This window comes from Vanacampus margaritifer, chromosome 20 (genome assembly GCF_051991255.1).
Source record: "Vanacampus margaritifer isolate UIUO_Vmar chromosome 20, RoL_Vmar_1.0, whole genome shotgun sequence".
In the NCBI taxonomy this organism is placed as follows: Eukaryota; Metazoa; Chordata; class Actinopteri; order Syngnathiformes; family Syngnathidae; genus Vanacampus; species Vanacampus margaritifer.
The window spans coordinates 14025440-14048019 of record NC_135451.1 but is presented as its reverse complement, the minus strand read 5'-3'; the positions used below and the strand labels follow the sequence as shown (position 1 = coordinate 14048019).

Genomic DNA, 22580 nt, shown 5'->3' with positions numbered 1-22580 from the left:
CTAAGATGTCCGCCGCCGCCGCCGAGGCGACCGCTACCACGACATTTTAGCATGCCTGCCTTGCTGACGGTGACGTGAAATGAGTGGGAGTAGAAAACAATATTTTTTTTAAGGTCAGTGAAACTCAAAGGGGAAAAGGCACGTCGGAAATAAGAAGGAATTTTCCGCTTGTTTTGTGACACTTGAATTATAGAAACATTCATTTATGGATGTTTTTATGCTCGCTACAAATGAAAGCTAGCCAAGTCATCCTCGCCACAGCTAGCCAAGTCATCCTTTAAGTTGTCCTCGCCACAGCTAGCCAAGTCACTTCGTCACAGCTAGCCAAGTCGTCCTCGTCGCAGCTAGCAAGTCGTCTTCGTCGCAGCTAGCCAAGTCGTCCTTGTCGCAGCTAGCCAAGTCATCTTCGTCACAGCTAGCCAAGTCGTCCTTTAAGTCGTCCTCGCCACAGCTAGCCAAGTCGTCCTTTAAGTCGTCCTCGCCACAGCTAGCCAAGTCGTCCTGTAAGTCGTCCTCGCCACAGCTAGCCAAGTCGTCCTTTAAGTCGTCCTCGCCACAGCTAGCCAAGTCGTCCTCGTCGCAGCTAGCAAGTCGTCTTCGTCGCAGCTAGCCAAGTCGTCCTTTAAGTCGTCCTCGCCACAGCTAGCCAAGTCACTTCGTCACAGCTAGCCAAGTCGTCCTCGTCGCAGCTAGCAAGTCGTCTTCGTCGCAGCTAGCCAAGTCGTCCTTGTCGCAGCTAGCCAAGTCATCTTCGTCACAGCTAGCCAAGTCGTCCTTTAAGTCGTCCTCGCCACAGCTAGCCAAGTCGTCCTTTAAGTCGTCCTCGCCACAGCTAGCCAAGTCGTCCTGTAAGTCGTCCTCGCCACAGCTAGCCAAGTCGTCCTTTAAGTCGTCCTCGCCACAGCTAGCCAAGTCGTCCTCGTCGCAGCTAGCAAGTCGTCTTCGTCGCAGCTAGCCAAGTCGTCCTTGTCGCAGCCAGCCAAGTCATCTTCGTCACAGCTAGCCAAGTCGTCCTTTAAGTCGTCCTCGCCACAGCTAGCCAAGTCGTCCTCGCCACAGCTAGCCAAGTCGCTTCGTCACAGCTAGCCAAGTCGTCCTCGTCGCAGCCAACCAAGTCATCTTCGTCATAGCTAGCCAAGTCATCTTCGTCACAGCTAGCCAAGTCGTCCTTTAAGTCGTCCTCGCCACAGCTAGCCAAGTCGTCCTCGCCACAGCTAGCCAAGTCACTTCGTCACAGCTAGCCAAGTCGTCCTCGTCGCAGCCAACCAAGTCATCTTCGTCATAGCTAGCCAAGTCATCTTCGTCACAGCTAGCCAAGTCGTCCTTTAAGTCGTCCTCGCCACAGCTAGCCAAGTCGCCTCGTCACAGCTAGCCAAGAAGCCACTCGTCACAGCCAAGTCGTCTTCGTCACAGCCATAGCCCCAGCCAAGTCAAGGCAAGGCAAATCAGTTCCAGTCATGTTCTATGCAGTCTTGGCGACCAGTCCGGTCACGTACCATCAAGTCAAGGTTGTCTGCTCACCGTTTTCCCTATGGTTCGTTAAAGCACTTGATTCCTGTTTCGCCATCTTATTTCCTGCGTTTGGGTCAACAATCCCTCAACCACTCAAGTTCCACCCTGACACAATCATAAACCAGAAGAAAGTCATTTCTGGAAAAGGCACAATAACAAGTCAAAATTCCTGTGAAAATATTTTTAACTGGCCTCGAGTAAATTTTGAAAAGATTTTTTTTTGTTGTTGCTGGAAGCATTTATCGTACTGGCTTCAGAAGTTTTGTCTTGATGTCGCAATTTCTTTCCCATTAGCGTCCCTCATTCTTCCGAGTGACACTCTCTTCCTGAATGGCGTCGCTTAATGACAGCAAATCAAGCTCCGAGGCGGAACGCCAAGCTTTTATCCGCATATCCTGCTCCGTTTCGCAAACGCAGACAATAAGACTAATGTCCCGACGGCCGACCCGCACGCACGCTCGGCCCGTATCTCTCATTTACATCATAAAAGCAAAGTGCGTGATGTGTCAGAAAAGCAGGTGCGAGTGATATGTCAAAAATGAGTACCTGAAATTTATTCCAGAAATTTCACTTTAGTGATGATATGTAACAATTTCACATTTACATGATAGTCACTGACGCATGTTGAATCGGGTTCCGAAATGCTTGCAGTCGATAAACTAAACTTTTTTTTTTGCGTTTTTAGGTGCAAATAATTACAAGTACATTATTACAGAGTAATCTGATTATTATTATTTTTTTTTACAAAAACAAGCAATTTTTTCCCAACAAGTCCTGAATAACAGCAAATTTCAGAATGTCATTTAAGTGGTCGACAGTGCGCCATCCAGTGGTCAAAATGAGCAACAGTTAATTTGAGTGAAAAACTGCAGTTTGTATTCTGTCCTCACGGGCCAAATTGAACCCCCCAAGGGGCCGGTTCAGGCCCACGGGCCGTGTATTTGCCACCCTTGCTGTAGAAGCTCACACACAAGCTTGCAGATGTGTTGCTGTTCTATCACAAGCTACCGCTGTCATCCTGTTGAATATTAAAAAAAAAAAGTCCTTAAAGGAACTTCACAAAGAATTATTGATTAGTTTGATTTTATAACATTTCGAAAACTTGAAACGCGCACATTTGACAGAAAAGTGCTACTAGGGTTCATACTGCATAATTAACAAGCTTGCTGGATCCACAATAACGTTCCCAGGCATTCTATACTGTCCTCCAAATGATCACATTTGAACTCTTCTCTCTTTTTAATTCTCTCAAATAAAATGACGCAGGCAAAAAAAAAAGCTGTTGCAATCCAGCATCGCACGTCTGCCCATACCTGCCTTCTGTGGTGACGTCACAAAGTCTTTTGAGCTGTATTTTCCCCAAACTTTACAGATTTTTATTGTCTTATTTCTGTATCGGCTGGCGTACCTAATCGAGTGCTACATTGGTTAACGTTAGATTAATTGCGTCTACCTGTAGAAAATGTGTTTAATCTCAGAAAAAAAAAAGTGTGGTGTTCCTCAGGTATTTATCCTTTGCCCCCTTTTTATTCGACTTTCTTTTTTAATATGACTGGTCATTCTCCGCAAAACTAAAAATGAAACAAAAAAACTGATGAATATACATTTTTAAATAAATTATTTTTATTTCCTTTTGTTTTTTCATTATTTGATTTATCATTTTCAAGCTTTCCAACAACCAAAAAAAAGAGAACAAAAAAAACCCAGAACAAAAGTATATAACAAAATAAATAAAATAAAAATAATAATAAAAATAAACATATTTGTATTTTTAATCCTTTTACTCACATTTAAATGTTATTTTATGTCCTTAAAAACTGACCGCTGCCAAGTTATTTTAGTTAACCAAAACTAACAAAATATTGTAACTAAAAAAAAATTTTAAAAAATGAAATAAAAAAATTTAAACTAACCGAAACTACATTTTACATAAAAAAATAAAATAATAATAATAATAAAAAAATATATATATTTATAGCAAAAATGTCCTCCATTTTTGTCTTTGGTAATTTATTTTGGGGTTGATTTTAAATGTGATTTTAAATATATTTGTTTTGATATTAAGGACGTTTGAAAAGTGACAATTTTGCATGTATGGCATTTTTTTTCACATTCACACTTTTTAAAAACTAATACTAAAACTAAGCATTTTTTAAATAACAGAAACTCATCAAAACCAACAGAGCCGTCCTTGAAAACTAAATAAAACTAACTACATTTAAAAAACAAAAGTCTAAACGAAATAAAAAATAACTTTTAATGAAAATTCCAAAACTATGCTGATCTTTTTTGTCCCAATTTTATTTAAAATGAGCGAGTCGGTCTATCGCCGAACGTTACAAACAAAGCTGCTGTTTTCCTTTTGTTTTGTGTTAAAACCGAAATGTCACTTCTGTTCTCTCGGCTGCGCTCAACGCGAAAGGTCAAAACTCTCGCCTGGTGGGCGAGATGCTTTTATAGAGCACAGAGACTTGTCGTAAAGCGAAAAAGACACCTAAGCAGGTGGCGCTACGCACCCGAGCAACAAGTTCTCAAAAGGCCGCAACGACCTCGCCGATTAAAACGAGGACGCTCAAATTATTTCAGGAAGCGACGTGGCCTTTCTCCCCGTTAGAAAGTCACGCCATCAATCAGTCGGCCTGGAGAAAAGGGTCTCGCAACACCTGGTCAACATCCCAACTCCCCTATAATTATCGAACCGCGGCTCTAATTAAGGAAACGCCGCTTAAGCCGAATAATCTCTTCCGCCGCCGACGGGAAAGTGATTTGCGCGTTGATCACGAGGTGTTTGCTATTTGTGTCAGCCGACATGTGTTCCCGGTGATGGGAGCTGACGCCTCGCCACCCCGGGGCCGCGTCGCGAGACGCCACAGCGGCAAGCGTTTACGCGGACGCCAGTTCCGTCATGTGTCTGCGGTGATTGACAGACATCCTAGGGAACTGGATGTCCCTCGAAAACTGATGGAAGATGACGAGAAGGAAACTGGACAGGAGGCTGCCAGATGCAGTGTCCTAAATATGACAACAATCGCCTGTGTTTTTCATATGTATGAGTTATGGGGTAGCTTGAATATAGAGAAAATCATTCCATGCTGGCTAAATTGGCTAAAACTAGCATCCAGTGTGTCCTACGTGTGACAACAATCGCCCGTGTGCCTTCTATGTCTGGGCTGCGGGGTAGAATGGCGAGTAGGAAGCAAACATTCAAGCTCAGACCTGCAGCAACATCAATAGATATGCAGGAATTGTTGGCAAGTACTGGAAGTGTCCTACATGTGACAGCAATCTCCTGTTTTTCATCATAGGTCTGGCCTAGCCCCACAAAATCTTCAAAAGCATGGTGATATTACAAAGAACTGGATATCCCTCCGAAACTGAAGAGAGGGGTTCGGGAGGCTGAAAATCAACACTAAAACAGTTGCGGGGATTTCTGGCAAGTATTGTCTATGGCCTTCGTACAAACAACAACAATCTTCCGTATTCTTAATATGCCTGGGCTGTGATGTCAAATATAGAAAAAAATTCAGGGAGGCTGCAAAGAAGCCTACAGCGACTTTAAAGGGGTTTGAGGGATTTCTGGCAAGTAACGTCTGTCTACATGTGACAGCAATCGCCTGTGTGCCTCCTATGTCTGGGCTGTGGGGTAGAATGGCGAGAAGGAAGCAAACATTCAAGCTCAGACCTGCAGCAACATCAATAGATATGCAGGAATTGTTGGCAAGTACTGGAAGTGTCCTACATGTGACAGCAATCTCCTGTTTTTCATCATAGGTCTGGCCAAGCCGCACAAAATCTTCAAAAGCATGGTGGTATTACGAAGAACTGGATATCCCTCTGAAACTGAAGAGAGGGGTTCGGGAGGCTGAAAATCAACACTAAAACAGTTGCAGGGATTTCTGGCAAGTATTGTCTATGTCCTTCATGCAACAACAATCTGCCGTATTCTTCACGTACCTGGGCTATGATAAAAATTTAAAAAAAGGTCAGGGAGGCTGCAAAGAAGCCCACAGTGACTTTAAAGGGGTTTCAGTGGTTTCTGGCAAATAATGTCTGTGTCCTACATGAAACACCAATCTTCTGTATTATTCATTGTCTGGGCAGTTTTAAAAATGATGGTACGAAAACTGGTCAGAGAGGCTAAGAAAAGGCCTACAAGTGACCATGACGTGATTCCAGCAATTTCTGGTACGTACTGACTGTGTCTTACATGTGACAACAATCTTCCATAAGCTTCATTTCTGAAGTACTGGCTGCGTCCTGCATGTGACAACAATCCCCTGTGTTATTCATGTCTTTCCTATAAAGAAAACCCAACACATCCTCATCCGCAGCATTCATTTAACACGGTTGCCATCCCACCACCAATCTACCCAGATTGGCCGATTGACCCCCGCTATGTAATACAAGACTTAAAGCTAATATCCCTCCGCAGCCAGCTGGAATGGAAATACGGCAGCAGATCACAAGGATGTGCTTAACCCCATTGTGACAAATATGCAGTGTGAAGAAGGGAAAAAAAAAAAGTGTCATCATTAACAGAACAGAAAGTTAAGTGATTCCTTCAATTGCCCCCCTCCCCTTTAATTGCTTTGCACTTTAAGTGTGAAAACAGCCACTTTTTCATTTAATTTTATTATTATCGTCACGCTGCTTGAGATTCTAATGGCTCGTCTCATCCGGGATGAAGCGTTCCATCTTGTGAGTGTGATTTGGCGCGGGGCCCTCGCTGGGAGGCGAGTGGCCAGAGAGGCTGGTGACGCGCGTATATACGTGCGGCAATGAATCAACGTCGCATCTCCCCCACCATCCCGTCCTGACTTGGATGCAGATGCCGATTCATTCATTAAGTGCAACACGGAGCGGGTCAAGTATTAGGGACGTCACTGCGACGGCCAGAACATTAGGTACACTTACGCAGGGGACATAACACTTTTCAGTCATATTATGGCCAAAATACAAAAAAAATGTTTAATGTGTTTGTTTTTATGACAAAAATCGCGCTCTATAATATTGTACGTTATATAAAGATGCAGTCATGGATATATTTTTTAATAGAATTAAAAATATACTTTTTTTGTGCTGGTGTGCCCACTGGGGGCAGTTTAAGCCATTCGTTGGTCAACCCGTGTTTAACAAACATCCATGTGTAATTGACAGCCACTATAAATGCAAAATCATAATAATAATGATAATAAAATGTTACAGCATTTATGAGTCGTTCTGTGCGGCAAGTAAAGAATATATATGACTGTCAGTGCCGTCATATTTTCTTGCTTGAATGGTTGTTTTGTTAGCTGTAGCGTTAAGCTAGCTGATTTAAAGCCCAAGCTATGCTGCATTCGAGGACGGTCGGAAGTCTGATATATCAGTTGTTTTTTCCCAGTTCCGACCTGAAAGCGTTTGAGGCAAAAGTAAACAACCAAAATGGCGGATAGAGACAAATTGTTTTTTTTTTAATTATTATTCTGGTCCTGAAAACTCATTTTGACCTCCAGCAAACTTACCTTCTCGCAATTTTGCTTTATTTAATGTTTATATCTTATTTCATAAGCATCCCAGACAGTTCAGTAGTTCACCGTATGATTTAACGCAGGGAGATAGCGGCATACTGTCATGTTTCGTTGGAAGAAAGCTATCTAGCTTACTCGAGTAAATTATGTTTTACCATTCACGGTCTGTTTCCAAAGGGGTCGCCATTGTAGAGTGACGTCACTTGTAGTCCGTCGTGAATCAAGGGGCGTTCCCGTGCACACTTCCTGGTTTACACGCAATTCACTTTCTTTCATATTTAGTTTGAAAGTAAACTTCAACTAGAAGTGGCAATCTTTTTTTTCTTTTTCTTTTTTTGAAGAGCTAGCTTCTCTAGTTAGCTAACGAATTCCTAACTTTGAAAGAGTGACTTAAAATACAATAGCTCATTTTTTGTACGGGTAAAAATGCCAGCAGGTGTGGTATCTATAGGCACACATACGCACACACTCAAATGAGTCATCCCGTCTAAACTAAAGCACTTTGTCAGGGATGGTGAGTTGGAAGGAGGGAGGGAGGGAGGGAGGGATGGAGGGGGGCGGGGGGGGTCGTCCATTCACGTTGCAGCCACGGCGAAAACCGCGCAGACTCAATGCGCCTCGACTCGTATAACCAACCAGGCGCGCACTATAAATACAAGTCCACTCCACATCGTTCCCATTTAAAAGTAACCAGCACTAACACCACATAACTGCACTCGTGGGGGGAGGAAAAAAAAAAAAAAGGAAGACGGCGGGCATCGCGCCAAGCATACCCGACAACCAACAACAACCGCCACCGCATTGGATCTCCTGTACACAGTGAAGGTATGACCATAAATTTGCGTCGTTTGGAATGACACAAGATGAGCACTTGAAAAAAACAATCTCAAACTAGTTTTAAAATATATATATATATAAATCAAAAGCGATGCGTAAATAGTGCGTAATTGCGCATGACGCAACCAAAACGACTTTTCTTCCCATTTTCCCCATCTGCAGATTTTTTGCTCACGTCCTGACATGAAGCTCAATTTTCTTGCGACCGTCGTGATTCTGCTCGTTGCCTTCCTCCCGCGTCGCGAATGTCGGGCCATTGAGAGCCCCGGTGGAGCCCCGCGCCTCCCGGCCGCGCAAAGCCCCGACCCCCAGCAGGTGGAGCAGCAGCAGCAGCAGCAGCAACGACAGCAACACAGGTCGCCCTCGGGTCCCATCCTGGAGCGCCTCGGGGAGGAGTACTTCATCCGGCTGGGCAACGGCGACTCAAACTTTTCCCCCCCTTCGTCCATGTACCCCCTGGGAGCCGGTGGGCTCTTGAACCGGGCGCTGCAGCTGCAGCTGACTCGGAGGCTTTTGCAGCAAGGCAAAGTGGGCACCATTCGAGGCGGCTTCAAGAATGACGACGAGGGGGACTCGGTGGAGCGGGGCCGCCGGTCCGAAGACCCGCCCATCTCTCTGGACCTCACCTTCCACCTCCTGAGGGAGATGATGGAGATGTCCAAGGCGGAGCAGCTGGCTCAGCAAGCCCAGAACAACAGAAGAATGATGGAGCTTTTCGGGAAGTGAAGACCAAAGACCCTTAAATCCACCCTTAAAAAAAAAAACTATATTTATTTATTTATTTTGCTGCTTTTAACACCCTATGATTTACAGCTCAAAGTGGATGTTAAAAATATGAAAAAAAAAACTTTGTATCCCAGAAAACAAGTTGCTTTTTTTCTGTACATATGACATTTTTTGTTTGTTAATAAACTGATGTGCAAACATGAGTCACGTGCAGCAGAACATCGTATATACAGTATAAGCATAGCCTATATTTTCTAATAAACAACTACTCAAAGCACGATTTTTACATTTTCTCTTTCTCACTAAAAAAAAAAAAACACATTAAAAAGGCTTCAATTCTCAGATATGGTCAATATGGAGTTGCCGATAAATAAATAGCACTAATTGGTGTGGTAAGACGGTCAAGTCACTGTCCAAATACTTTTGAGACAATTCTAATACACTCATCTTTAATTAACGCCGCAAACATTTTCTTGTATAAATACAAAATCTGTCTGTTTGGTAATAATCATTTCCAAAAAAAATCCCTAAAATGACTTGAATATCACAAATACGACTTTATTCAACCGGCCTTGAAACCCCTTTTGAAAATCTACACTCTGATTCCATATTGATAAATTCCAATGTGAAACAAAGGCGAAATAAATGAAATGAAAATGTGAAATAAAAAGTAAAACGATGCACGAAAATGGCTGTAACGCTACTCGTATATCCGGAACATCACCTCAATCACATTTCTCATTCCCATGTGGAATTAAAAGGCAAAATCCCGCTCGCTGGCTAACATGAATTAAAAAACAAAATTAAAAAAAAAAAAAAAATGGGATGGATTTGCACACATGTAACGGTCAATATGGAGCGGCGAGCTGCGAAGCAAGCAGAGCTGCATCTTTTCCCGAGTCTTGCCTACACAGATATTGATTCATATAGAAGCCGAGTCGTGGGTTTTAACGTTGCATGCGGATTCACTTTCACAACAACCAAACATTAACAGGGTTGTCATGCGTTCGTCGAAACATTTCCCGCTTCCTCCAGATGCAATTAAAGTGACAAGAAGCTCGAATGGACTGTTAATGAGGGTCTTAATTGAATAGGTCTACATATATATATATATATATATATATATATATATATATATATATGTGTGTGTGTGTGTGTGCTGATCCTTGAGCGACACTGTCCGCGCAGACTAAACAAAAAAGGCTGTGAGTCATCCTCCTTCTCCTACTTGTGGCTCAGTGCTGCATTGAAAGCCCTCAATGAGTGGCACTGAGCGCAACATATAGGCGGTTATTGAACCCGGGGACTGGAAAAATATTGCAATTTTTTTTTAAAAAATAGTCTGAAAAAATAAATATAATAAGAATAATTTTTGTGCCAATAAAGTACCCAGCACCACATCCCCCCTATCTGAAATGTGATGTAAAAAAAAAAAAAAAAAAAAAAAAATCCATGCCCCCCCCTGGCAAATTTAGAAAATTAGACCACAAAAACTTTGTCCCTAATTTTTTAAGTGTGCAAAAAAAAAAAAAGTGACCCCCTACCATATGTTCCCAAAACACTTTGTGCCCACGTCAAAACGACCATTCATGTCATATATACAATACAGCACTGACTTGAGATACAAGTGACCCGATTTACAACTTTTTTCGACATACCAACGATCATTAGGACGATTTTTTTTTTTTTTGCTTCAATTTCGATTTTCAGCAATTTATTCAACATGCCACTCCCAGTTGATATTTACTGTGAAACTAAACACAAAACAAAGACAATTAAACATTGTTTTTAGCTTAATGCTAACACAGAATAAGAAACTCCACATATGGGCTATGTGGTAGCAAAAAAAAAAAATGTACATAAAAATTCTCATAGGCATCTACTTTTTATCCTCTGCGAATAACATCTTACTGGGAAATGAGGAGTCTTATTTATTTTTGTGTTATACTGCCCCCACGTGGCCAAAGTGTGCACATCAGCAGGAGCAGCAAAATGTCCAGTGAAGCGAAGCAAAAAGTGCAGCAAAAAATGTTTAATTCTTTAAATTCTATTTAATGATGTCATTAGTGTATACTTTTATAAATGACAGTATTGTAAAAAATTATTGACAAATGAGTCGATTATTAAAATAATCGCTGGTTGCAGCTCTAGTTATTGCCAACTCAAAAAGTACATAGTTGCGTGGTTTCTAAAGTTGTTGCGCTAAAGTAGTAAAAATATTAATAAAAGTTCCACAATCAAGAGAAAGACGCACAGAAAACACGGGTAAAAAGTTCAGTCGTTGTGCTTTCTCCAGGGTTTACCTTTTGCCCCCAAAGTATCCTGTCTCACGGGGACAACACTAAGTGGACGCCGCGCTTTTAGCTACGGCGGCGACGGGATTTGTTGCGGCGGGAAGCGGCGGTGCGGAAGAGACGGCGGGCGTGCTAGCCGTGGAGGTCGCGGGCGCCGCTGCCTCTACTTGCGGCACTCCCGCCGCTTCATCTTCGTCCTCATCCTCGTCATCGTCGTCGTCTGGAGAAGAAGAAGAAGAAGAAGAAAAGTTGTCAGGGCGAGACGCGTGGTCATGTGATGTCGTCGTGCTCGTCACCTTGGAGGAAGTCGATGCTGCCCAACACCTTGCGCTCGCGCCGGAAGTCGGCGGTGAAGTGATCCATGTTTTCGTAGCCTCGCTCTACTTTGTCCAGGTGGGATGTGCTACACGCTTCTGCGAGTCTACGAGTAAAAAAAAAGAGGACACTCATCGCTTACGTTACATTTCACTTTTCAGTGACAATCGGATATGGTTCCTGGAGCTGCAGGGTTTTCGGGGTTTTAAGGTCCTGGTTCGTTGGTGGTTGCCTGGTTCGTTACAAGGCAACGTTTCTAGCTCCGAGGTGAAGTTCCAACTTAGTTCCAGGCTAAGTTCCTAGTTCAGATGCAAAGCTTCTAGTTCCGGGCCAAAGTTTCTAACGAGTTCTGAGCCAAAATTCCTACCTTGTTTAAGTAAAAGCTTCTACCTGGTCTGGGTTCAAGTTCCTTTCTGGTTTCTGGCTTAGATCTCCTTCTTGATTATGGTCTTAACGTCCGACCCAGTTCGGGATTAAAGTTTCTAGTTCTGGGCTAAAATTCTTACCTTGTTTAAGTAAAAGCTTCTACCTGGTCTGGGTTCAAGTTGCTTTGTGGTTTCTGTCTTAGAGCTCCTTCTTGATTATGGTCTTAACGTCCGACCCAGTTCGGGATTAAAGTCTCTAGTTCTGGGCTAAAATTCCTACCTTGTTTTAGTAAAAGCTTCTACCTTGTCTGGGTTCAAGTTGCTTTGTGGTTTCTGTCTTAGAGCTCCTTCTTGATTATGGTCTTAACGTCCGACCCACTTCGGGATTAAAGTCTCTAGTTCTGGGCTAATATTCCTACCTTGTTTAAGTAAAAGCTTCTACCTGGTCTGGGTTCAAGTTCCTTTCTGGTTTCTGTCTTAGAGCTCCTTCTTGATTATGGTCTTAACGTCCGACCCAGTTCAGGATTAAAGTCTCTAGTTCTGGGCTAAAATTCCGACCTTGCTTAAGTAAAAGCTTCTACCTGGTCTGGCTTCAAGTTCCTTTCTGGTTTCTGTCTTAGATCTCCTTCTTGATTATGGTCTTAACGTCCAACCTAGTTCGGAATTAAAGTCTCTAGTTCTGGGCTCAAATTCCTACCTTGTTTAAGTAAAAGCTTCTACCTGGTCTGGGTTCAAGTTCCTTTCTGGTTTCTGTTTTAGAGCTCCTTCTTGATTATGGTCTTAACGTCCGACCCAGTTCGGGATTAAAGTCTGTAGTTCTGGGCTCAAATTCTTACCTTGTTTAAGTAAAAGCTTCTACCTGGTCTGGGTTCAAGTTGCTTTCTGGTTTCTGGCTTAGAGCTCCTTCTTGATTATGGTCTTAACGTCCGACCCAGTTCGGGATTAAAGTCTCTAGTTCTGGGCTCAAATTCCTACCTTGTTTAAGTAAAAGCTTCTACCTGGTCTGGGTTCAAGTTCCTTTCTGGTTTCTGTCTTAGATCTCCTTCTTGATTATGGTCTTAACGTCCGACCCAGTTCGGGATTAAAGTCTCTAGTTCTGGGCTAAAATTCCTACCTTGTTTTAGTAAAAGCTTCTACCTTGTCTGGGTTCAAGTTCCTTTCTGGTTTCTGTCTTAGATCTCCTTCTTGATTATGGTCTTAACGTCCGACCCAGTTCGGGATTAAAGTTTCTAGTTCTGGGCTAAAATTCTTACCTTGTTTAAGTAAAAGCTTCTACCTGGTCTGGGTTCAAGTTGCTTTGTGGTTTCTGTCTTAGAGCTCCTTCTTGATTATGGTCTTAACGTCCGACCCACTTCGGGATTAAAGTCTCTAGTTCTGGGCTAATATTCCTACCTTGTTTAAGTAAAAGCTTCTACCTGGTCTGGGTTCAAGTTCCTTTCTGGTTTCTGTCTTAGAGCTCCTTCTTGATTATGGTCTTAACGTCCGACCCAGTTCGGGATTAAAGTCTCTAGTTCTGGGCTAAAATTCCGACCTTGCTTAAGTAAAAGCTTCTACCTGGTCTGGCTTCAAGTTCCTTTCTGGTTTCTGTCTTAGATCTCCTTCTTGATTATGGTCTTAACGTCCGACCCAGTTCGGGATTAAAGTCTCTAGTTCTGGGCTAAAATTCCTACCTTGTTTTAGTAAAAGCTTCTACCTTGTCTGGGTTCAAGTTCCTTTCTGGTTTCTGTCTTAGATCTCCTTCTTGATTATGGTCTTAACGTCCGACCCAGTTCGGGATTAAAGTTTCTAGTTCTGGGCTAAAATTCTTACCTTGTTTAAGTAAAAGCTTCTACCTGGTCTGGGTTCAAGTTGCTTTGTGGTTTCTGTCTTAGAGCTCCTTCTTGATTATGGTCTTAACGTCCGACCCACTTCGGGATTAAAGTCTCTAGTTCTGGGCTAATATTCCTACCTTGTTTAAGTAAAAGCTTCTACCTGGTCTGGGTTCAAGTTCCTTTCTGGTTTCTGTCTTAGAGCTCCTTCTTGATTATGGTCTTAACGTCCGACCCAGTTCGAGATTAAAGTCTCTAGTTCTGGGCTAAAATTCCTACCTTGTTTCACTACAGTTGTACCTACATTAGTTCTGCCGAAAGGTAGTTCTGGACTAAAATTCCTACCTAATCCTGGACTAAAGTTCTTCCTCCGCACTAAAGTTCCTCGTTCTTGGGTAAAGTTTCTAGTTGTGTGCTAAAACTCCTACCATCGTCCAGCTGACGTTCCTACTCTAATACTGGAATCAAGTTGCTACCTAGTGCCAGGATAACATTTGTAGTCTAGGGAAGGTTCTTAGTCCCGAATACTGGACTAAAGTTCCTTCCTAGTTCTGGACTAAACTATGTCATATTTTGTTTTGGGCGTAAAGTTATTTTTAAGTTCTGGCTAAAGGTAAAGTTCCTAGTCCTGGGTTAAATCTATTAGTCTGAGCTAACGTTCAAGACTTCTGAATTCCAACGTAAAGTTCCTCGTAGGTCAAAATTCGATAGTTGCACGATGAAGTACTTTTGGACTCCATGTTGCAGGCATACTTACTGTTTGAGGAGAGGTTTTGTGTTCTGGAAGAGAGAAATAAAATGGAGTCAGCCACCAGTGAAAACAGACCACGGCGACCTCCTTTTTTTAGTCGGACCTGCAGGAAGACGGCCATCTCCTGCTCCTCCATGATCTCCAGCCCCTTCTCGACAATCTTGCAGCTCTCCTCCAGGTGGTCTCCGTACTTCCTGCTCAGGCCCCTGATGTAGCTGACCTTCTCCTCCTGCTCAGCCGTCACCTTGACACTCATGTCGCGCTTCTTGTCCTCCAAAATGGTGTACAGCAGGTCAAACTTCTCGCACACCAGGTTCTTCTGACGCCGACTGTTCTCCTTTTCATGAGTGGAGACGTCGTGAGGAAACGATTCAATCGCTTCACGAAAACATATTAGCCTCCGAGAACACTAGCTTTTAAAACTGGAGCGGCAATGTTTTCAATTCAGCAGGAAGTGACGCACGTAACGCATGAATGACTTGACTTGAATGACCATCACTGGGCTGGAGGCAGAATAACACGTAGTACGAGCGTGTAAGGTGTAACAACGGATATGAAAATTGAAGGAGGCAAGCCACAATGTGAATATTTGCCTGTCGGCCAGATGAAAATCTGAGAGTGGAATGCTGAGGAAAGCTTTTTTTTCCCCTGTCAAAATAAAATACCACACACCGATATATCGAAAATGTGTACACCCAAATACACAATTAATAAAGAAAATGGAATCACATTAGACGAATAAATATTATGACAATTATACAGGACAGGCTCACTGAAATGTATATAAACAATTTTTGCTCGTTTTTGTCTAAAAAAAGACATCCACACGGTTCATTGTGTAAATTTGAAAGAGTGAAAACAGGAAGTATTTCAAGATCCGCCTCATTCTTGCTGAGGACATTAGAAATTAATTATTGAATGACTCAGTCCTCTCCAGAGATGGCAAATCCGGGTCCAGAAAGTAAAAACCCTGCCACAGTTCTTAGGGAGCTAGCTAGCTAGCATCAGGGTTTAGCTAGCTAGCTCCTAGGGAGCTACTAAGGAGCTAGCTAGCATCAGGGCCGAAAGCCAAACTGTGGTAGTGTTTTTACTTTCAGGTGATAGCTAGCTAGCTCCCTAGCTAGCTCCCATGGTGCTCGTTTACCTGCTAGCCAAAAATCAAACGCGCATATTTGTCAGCTATGAGCGACGTCAACTGAAGGTGTTTTTCTATTGGCTGCTGCTAGATGACGTCACTTGAATGCGACACACTTTCAAACGTCCTTATTCCGGTTAATAATATCGAAATAAACATACTTAAATCGCATTTAAAATCAACCCCAAAGGCTCATGTATTTAATTAATTACGAAAGACGAAAACTAAGGATATTTTTAGTTTGTTAAATGTAAAATGTAGGTTCAGTTAGTTTCAGTTTCTTTAAAAAGCATTTTTTAATTGTTTTATTTTGTTAACGAAAAATGTTTTGGAATTTTAGTTTTAGTTTCGTTAGTTTTAGTTAACTAAAATAACCTTGATCCTCTTCCATCCTGCGTTTTACACCTACAGAAAGCAACAACTGTAGGTTAATTTTTTTGGGCATGATAAATGATGTATATTGTGAGATGATAAGTTTGTTTGAAAAAAAAAAAAGAAATGTTGCACTTGTTTACACAATATTTTTGTTTTGCGCTCTAATATTTTTTATGAGTTTACATGATTTCAAGGTGGTTTTTTTTTTGGTTTTTTTTACAATTTGGTGGTTGCTGTCTGAGGGAAACTGACCTCTATGACTCGACAGGCCTCCTCCAGCTGACTGATGATTCCTTGCAACCTGTCGTTGTTGCCCAGCATCATGGCGATGCCGTCGTTCAGCTCCGTCTGTGTGAGATTAATTTTTGGGGTTTGGTATTTTTTTACACTTTTTTTTTTTTTTCTTTTTTTTGAGGTCGAACCTTACCTTCTTGGTCTGGTAAATGCTGTTGATGGGCTGCACCTCGCAGTCCTTGTGCGCGCCGAACACTTTGCACATGGAGCACGTGGGCGCGTTGTGGCTGACGCAGTAGATGTTGATCTTCTCATCCTTGTGAACGTCGCACATGGGCGCCTCCGCCTCCTTGCGCTCGGGCGCCGGCGTGCCGCCGCTGTTGTTAACCGACGGGGGAGAGCGATGTCACTTTGATAATGTCACGAGTTTCGCCTCGCCGTAAGTGTATCGACGAGTCGTCAGGTCTCGGCCGTGCGTGGAATGCGAGGGGCAAAATGCCAACTATGCATGCAGGGGTGTAACACATCAATCACAAATATGGCCCCTCCCAAAAATGTTATGGAACAGCTGGTGTATGTTGTTGCTAAAGACCGAAAATTTGAGTATGACCTGCTGGACTCCTGCTTGAACATGTCGATGATGTTCTCCACCAGCAGGTTCCGCTGCAGCCCGTAGACGCCGTGGCGGTCCAGGACCACCTCGTGCCTGCAGGACGGACACCGGAAGCGGCCGCCGGACGCTAACGAGCCGCTCCGGGTGGTCGGCAGGTACGGGTTGGAGGCCTGTGAATGGTTGACAGTGGAGTACAATCTGATTTGTGATTTGTGAGATCTAAAAAAAAAAAAAAAAAAAAGAAACCTAGATAAATCCAATAATGTGACCAATATATTTAGGGTTAATCAGTGGCAGGAGTGTGCTGACTCACATGATACACTCTTGCGCAACCACATTTTCTCAGTTGTTTACTTTGCCTTTGCTCCCTAATATATATCTATATATATCTATATAAAAATATATGAAATATAAATGAATATCTAACTTGCTCTCATTTGTTATATCACAGAAACGTAATCATAAATCGTAAATAGGGGTGTGTAGACTTTTTATATCAAGCTATTCCCCATCCACGGCCTGACAAAATTGTTAGCCTCAAAAATGATTCTTGGCGCACGTCCAGCCAAAAATCCACAAGCTTCTGGCATTCAAACAAACACCACATACCTGTATAGATAAGATGCATCCTTTCAGATGTCATCATGTGCTATTTACGTTCACACAAATGTCAAATGTTCCAATGACACGAGGTTAGCTTGAGGTGCTAACGTCAAGTAGCACTACTCCGGATGGTCCCAACGGATGGCGTCGATTACAAATATTTGTCGAGTGCCTTGTTTCTTACCTGGAAAACGTCGTTGGCGCATTTCCTGCAGAGGTTGTGCTGGCAGGGCAGGATGACCACAGGCTTCGTAAACATCTCCAGGCATATCGGGCAAATGAGCTGCTTCTCCAGGTTCTGCATGGTGTTCATTACGCTTCCGGGCCTGACAAAAACGAGAGCTGGTTAACGCCAGGAAAAGATTGTTTTATGAAAATAACATTAGACCCAAAAGTACAAGGCCGCGTTGTGTCGCTCCTCTCTCTCTTGCTGCTGGTATCACGTCTGTTTTTAGAAGCTACTGCACTCACGTCAATGCCATTTATACCTTGCCCATATTTGAAACTGAGAAGGGAAGTGGCTGACAGCTGCTGGTTGCCAACACTCTTCCCCTTTATTTACACGGTAAAGGCTTTGTGCAGTGCCTCTAGCTATAGCCATCAGTAATCACACTGCCACAAATAATAATGGGCAGCGTAATAATCCCAAAGGTGGACAGTTGACATTCTCCTTATGACTGAATTGTGATGCTAGCCATTATTGCTAACGCAAGATTCTCCATCAATGACTTGGCAACTAGGCTGGGTGAAAACTAAAAGGTTAGCATTAGTTTCTGATAATAACATATCATACTTGATTGCTTGAAGTTTTCACAAAAATAACAAACTACAAAGAAATTAATTTGTGAAGTCTGGTTCAATTAACGGTTTAAATTAGCACTGCTGCTAGCGTTGGCTTCCAAAGATAATTATATTCATAGCTTTGTGTTGCTTTTAGATTTAGCACTTAACTGGAACCCTGAAACTAGACATGAGAAGTTGTAAACATTTATATATGGGAAAAAGTGACACACATACACCACAAAAGACCATTACGTCTTATGTAGAGCTCGTGTGTTAATTTTAAATTAAACCAAGTTTGAAAGACTAGCAAATTGGACACACTACTCATAAAGGACGTTACTAAGTGTTGTGAACTTAAAAAAAAAGAAGAAAAAACACATTAAGTCGGGTTTTTTTCTGAAATCAAGAGATAAAACATGGTAAACATTACGCAGCATAGTAAACTTACAAGTCATTATTCACAACAATCTCACAATAACATAATACAAAAGAGGGGAAATTGCCAGGGGTCTTAAACTAAGAAATATAAAAATACACCAAAATGAGAACACAACGTTTGACAGCCTTTTTAAAACACATTAAGTCGTTCCATTTAGGTTTTCTAAACTAGGACGCTATTTCCTGCTTTCGGGTAACGCAACGTCGCAGAATCGCGACTATTCAGTACTTTGAATAAATAGTTAAGTGCAAATCTTAACATTTTAGCCAATTATGTCAGTGTTGTAGTGTTTATCTACGTTAGCGCACTTTAAAGTAATTAAAAATTCATAATTCAGTTGCGCAACCCCTCATGCCTGCTCAAAAAGCTAACTGTGGCATTCTGGGTTCAGCACCTTCGATAGCTCAGTTGGTAGAGCGGAGGACTGTAGTGGTGTAACAGTGATCCTTAGGTCGCTGGTTCAAATCCGGCTCGAAGGAATTTTTTTTGAAAAAAAAATATTTTTTTGTAATCTTTTTAACGGTACTGAAGTCCTTATTTTTAATATTGGACAATTTCTTTGGTTTTGTTTTACATTCCTTCCACATTTTTCGACCGTCTCAAACCATCCCAGTTCAGTTCACTCAGTAATGTATACATTCCCCAAATTCCCATATTTTTTATTACCATGTCATTGTTCATTGTCCGCCGCAAGATTGTCTATGGTCAGCCAATTAGATCCATTTTGTTCCATTGTGTGATGCGCGGTGCCTGATCGGCCATGGACGGCGCAACGGGACAGCAAAACCAAGAGTTCAACTGGATCTATACAATTGTCATTAGCCAATCAAACTGCCTTCTTTCCATTTGTTCCAGTGCCATTAGCCAATCAAACTGCCTCCTCGTTCCATTGTCATTAGCCAACCAAATCTTTATTTCCAATGTGCTCCATTGTCGTTTGCCAATCAAAAGGCGTTAGCCACAGGGCGGCCATCTTACCCCTCCCATCTCGCGAGCAGACTACTATATAAAATATACGTTAGCCTATACGTACATATTAGACATACACAGCTCGTAGGCACTAGTATATAAATAATGTAGTTTTTACTAAGTACTTTCTCAAAAGTTATCCGATTTTGATACTGTAAATGTATGGGATCGTATGCCGAGAAACGTTTCATGGAAGTGGTAATATGGCGGCCTCGCGGCTTCAAAAATCTTGGCCTATCGGCTATCCAGGAATATCAGATCAGTGACACGCACACGTCGAAGAGTTAATTCAATAATTTATACAATCCCCAAATTCCCAAATTTTTCACGACTCCACATTATCCTGTCTACATTCCAAAATGACTCCTCCAGCCACATTTTTCAACCAATTCAAATGCGTCTCATGAGTGTATTTGAGTAAAAGCCGCTCACGTAAGTGCTATTTGCATCAGTGCATGGATGTCACATAATCGGCCGGAATTAAATTCAGCCTGTCGTGTGCAGTAATCACATTATCTAGTAGCAGATAAGTACCATACACTAGTTTATGTGCACGTCAATGTGAATGTGCTTTCATATACCATAAAATATTCTCAAATACAGCGTCACATGAGGTTCTATCACTGAAAAGAAGAACCGGCCGAGAAATACAGTCAACTAGTGCTATCTAGTGGTGGTAGAAGGTTTGTACTTTTTTGATAATTTTCTACTCTACTATACATAATCCATTCCGACCCGAACTAACTAACTAACGAACTAACTAACTTTTGTGCACTTCTGGTGTTCCCGCTTTGGACACCAATCGTGTTTCTCAGAGGAAAAAATAATATATGCCTGTGAGTATTAGTAGTTATATTGTCTATCAACATGCATTGCTCCAACTATCGATGCTAATCGTTAGCCTTCTATGGCGTTTTCGATCATGTGTTAGCATTACGCTAGCGGGGGCCATAAACAACTTTGTTTTATGTTTATTATGTTTGTATTTGACAGCAATCTTCCACTGGAAATGGCAGTGACCAGCATGAATCCTCATTTTTGGAAGGTTTGTTCCAAATTGCTGCTTGTTGTGAGGTAAGTATTTTTAAAAAATATGTATATTTTTCATTTCTATCGTTGTGCATTTTTATTATTGTTTATATTGAATTTACATTATTAATTTCCTTATAAAATTACATACATGTTTTGATTAATTAATTACTTTAATGATTAAAGTATTCAATATTTATATATTAGTTGTTTTTACGATTATTTGATATATTGTATTTATTTTTCATAATTAAATGAATAGCTTTTTCGTCAAAAATATATAAATTCATCAGTTTGCTCATGTTTTCATCATCAAATAATTTACATTCCAGTTCACACATTTACATTTATTCACGGACATACAGTAATTTATATTTTAATTAATTCATCAATCCATGTTGTGTAGTCATTCATTTAACTCTGGCATAATAGAGCTTTCCAGATGTTGATCAAAAAAGGGTGGCCTCTTCTTGTTCAACGCTATTGTGCCACAAGATGGCGCAACATAACCAGTTCAGTTGAAATGCAGGCCCAAGTTTTTTTGTTTTAATTATGAGTTTTCTTTTTTGTAATTATGTATATATATTTTTAATTGTACTGGTATATTAACCAAAATACGTATGATTTATTTTAGATATATAAATGAAAAGTGTTACCACATGTCGTAAACAAAACTAACTATGCATTATAATAATAAAGATAGTACATTCTCTTTCTTCTAGATTAGACTTTTAATATCAGCCCACTCCCACAACCCTCATCGATGCCCCTCCCATCTGCAGTTGAGTAAATAAACACCCCACAGCTGACCAACCCTTGTAGAGAAATACATTACATGCGCCACTAACTGTATAAAATTGCAACCGGGCAACGCTAAATGAGGTAATAGCCGAATCAATTTCCGCAGTTGATGGAGCGACGGGACCTCACGGGATACTTCCCTCGCACCCCTTGAGGGCAATCAGCAGGTACGCTGCTCACCTGGCGGAGCAAGAAAAGCTCCCTAGCCTTACTCCGCTCAGGTGTGTGTATATCAATTAGTCGTTGCTCCCGTTGCTTCGACAGCCTACTTCCTCCAAAAGCCTACTTCCGCCAAGCGCACTAATCGTATCATAATGAAATATATAGCAGTCGTAGGAAAAATGCTTAAAATTTAGCCGATTATCGTAACGGTATGTGTGTACGCCGCATAAAATACTGAGCAAGTTCAACATTTATGACTAGAAATATCTCTCTAAACACACACCGCAGCACAAAATAATCTCTTAGATTAATCTTGGCGTGGCATCCAACAATTGGGCCTTTGATTACTTTTATGAGAAGATCTAAAGGTCTAAAAGCAATTCAGACAGTCCACAGTTATCGTTTGGAATAATTTATTGCGTTTGACACGCCTCTGTCATTTATTAAAGCTGACTGTTTTATTTATTTATTTATTTATTTTTTAAATAAAAATGTCACTCAAAACACACACTTTCCTTCCCATCAGGTCTTAAAAACATATTCAAATGGCATTTTATCACTCTTGTCGTCTCGGACGCCTGGAAATGATGTGGGATGCTTTTGTGTGTGGTTGGGGTAGGGTGGGAGAAGGGGGGCACAGTAGTAAGGGGAAGCCATGGAAATTGAGAGGGGGGGTGGGGGGGGGGGTTATTATGCCTCCACTGGGCACAGTGCCTGACTGTTGCCATGACACATCCATTGTCCCCCCCTCTCCGTGCATGGAACTCCCCAAATAAAATCTCCTTATTCTGCTCCATTAATGTTTGGTGTTTATCTTTGGAAGGGGGTTGTGGGTGGGGTGGGGGGCGTGATCCACTCATCCACTGTGTGTATTCAGCTGCACCTTATCATACACACACACAGTAAACACACAGCAAAATCAATAGTATGTTTGGATGCCAGATAAACACACAATGGAAAAAAAAAAAAAACATTTGCTGAGTGTGCCTTTACATTTGTAATATCTTGAGTCACTGCTGCTGAGCTCCTGAGTAGTATGAGTCATGAGAGGAAGGTAATCACAGGCAATGATGCGTGTGTGTGTGTGTGCGTGTTTGTGGAGACCGCTGCAGGGCAAGCCCCGTTGTGTGGAGGAATACCCTTGAGAAAATCACCACTTGGAATAGGTCTTGGGATTGCAGCCAATGGGAACGCGGCGTTCATTCGTCCCCGGAAGAAGCAACCAATCGGCGCAGCGCTTACAACTGACACCGCTCTCCTATTGGTCGTGTGTAAATCGAAGGCGTTTTCCTTTTTTTTCCCTTATGAGAGTGTGTGGC

At 41.9% G+C, this 22580-nt stretch overlaps 2 protein-coding genes and 1 non-coding gene across 3 annotated transcripts; 2 read left to right on the top strand and 1 right to left on the bottom strand.

The window, feature by feature from the left end:
* Positions 1-7608: 7608 nt before the first annotated feature.
* crhb (corticotropin releasing hormone b) lies at positions 7609-8862 on the top strand. The gene is made up of 2 exons (XM_077554455.1): positions 7609-7847; positions 8022-8862. The coding sequence occupies exon 2, from the start codon at positions 8043-8045 to the stop codon at positions 8583-8585; it is 543 nt and encodes a 180-aa protein (XP_077410581.1). The 5' UTR covers positions 7609-7847; positions 8022-8042; the 3' UTR covers positions 8586-8862.
* A 1604-nt stretch (positions 8863-10466) lies between these two features.
* Positions 10467-17596, bottom strand: trim55b (tripartite motif containing 55b). Its single transcript, XM_077554475.1, has 9 exons — positions 17477-17596; positions 17263-17404; positions 16473-16645; positions 16056-16239; positions 15881-15976; positions 14222-14455; positions 14125-14147; positions 11176-11300; positions 10467-11099 (listed from the first exon to the last, which is right to left on the bottom strand). Exons 2-9 carry the CDS (start codon positions 17389-17391, stop codon positions 10927-10929), a joined length of 1137 nt encoding a protein of 378 aa, XP_077410601.1. The 5' UTR covers positions 17392-17404; positions 17477-17596; the 3' UTR covers positions 10467-10926.
* A 1097-nt stretch (positions 17597-18693) lies between these two features.
* trnay-gua (transfer RNA tyrosine (anticodon GUA)) lies at positions 18694-18779 on the top strand. The gene is given in 2 exon segments: positions 18694-18730; positions 18744-18779. It is a non-coding gene; the product is annotated as a tRNA-Tyr (tRNA).
* Positions 18780-22580: the final 3801 nt, after the last annotated feature.

Excerpts from the sequence above, each read along its gene's own strand:
- crhb (XM_077554455.1), top strand. The coding sequence starts at position 8,043 with ATGAAGCTCAATTTTCTTGCGACCGTCGTGATTCTGCTCGTTGCCTTC.
- trim55b (XM_077554475.1), bottom strand. The coding sequence starts at position 17,391 with ATGAACACCATGCAGAACCTGGAGAAGCAGCTCATTTGCCCGATATGC. Across the intron at positions 14,456-15,880 it reads AGGCCTGTCGAGTCATAGAG|GAGAACAGTCGGCGTCAGAA; the intron begins GTCAGTTTCCCT and ends ACTCATGAAAAG. Across the intron at positions 11,100-11,175 it reads CAGCATCGACTTCCTCCAAG|ACGACGACGATGACGAGGAT; the intron begins GTGACGAGCACG and ends CTTCTTCTCCAG.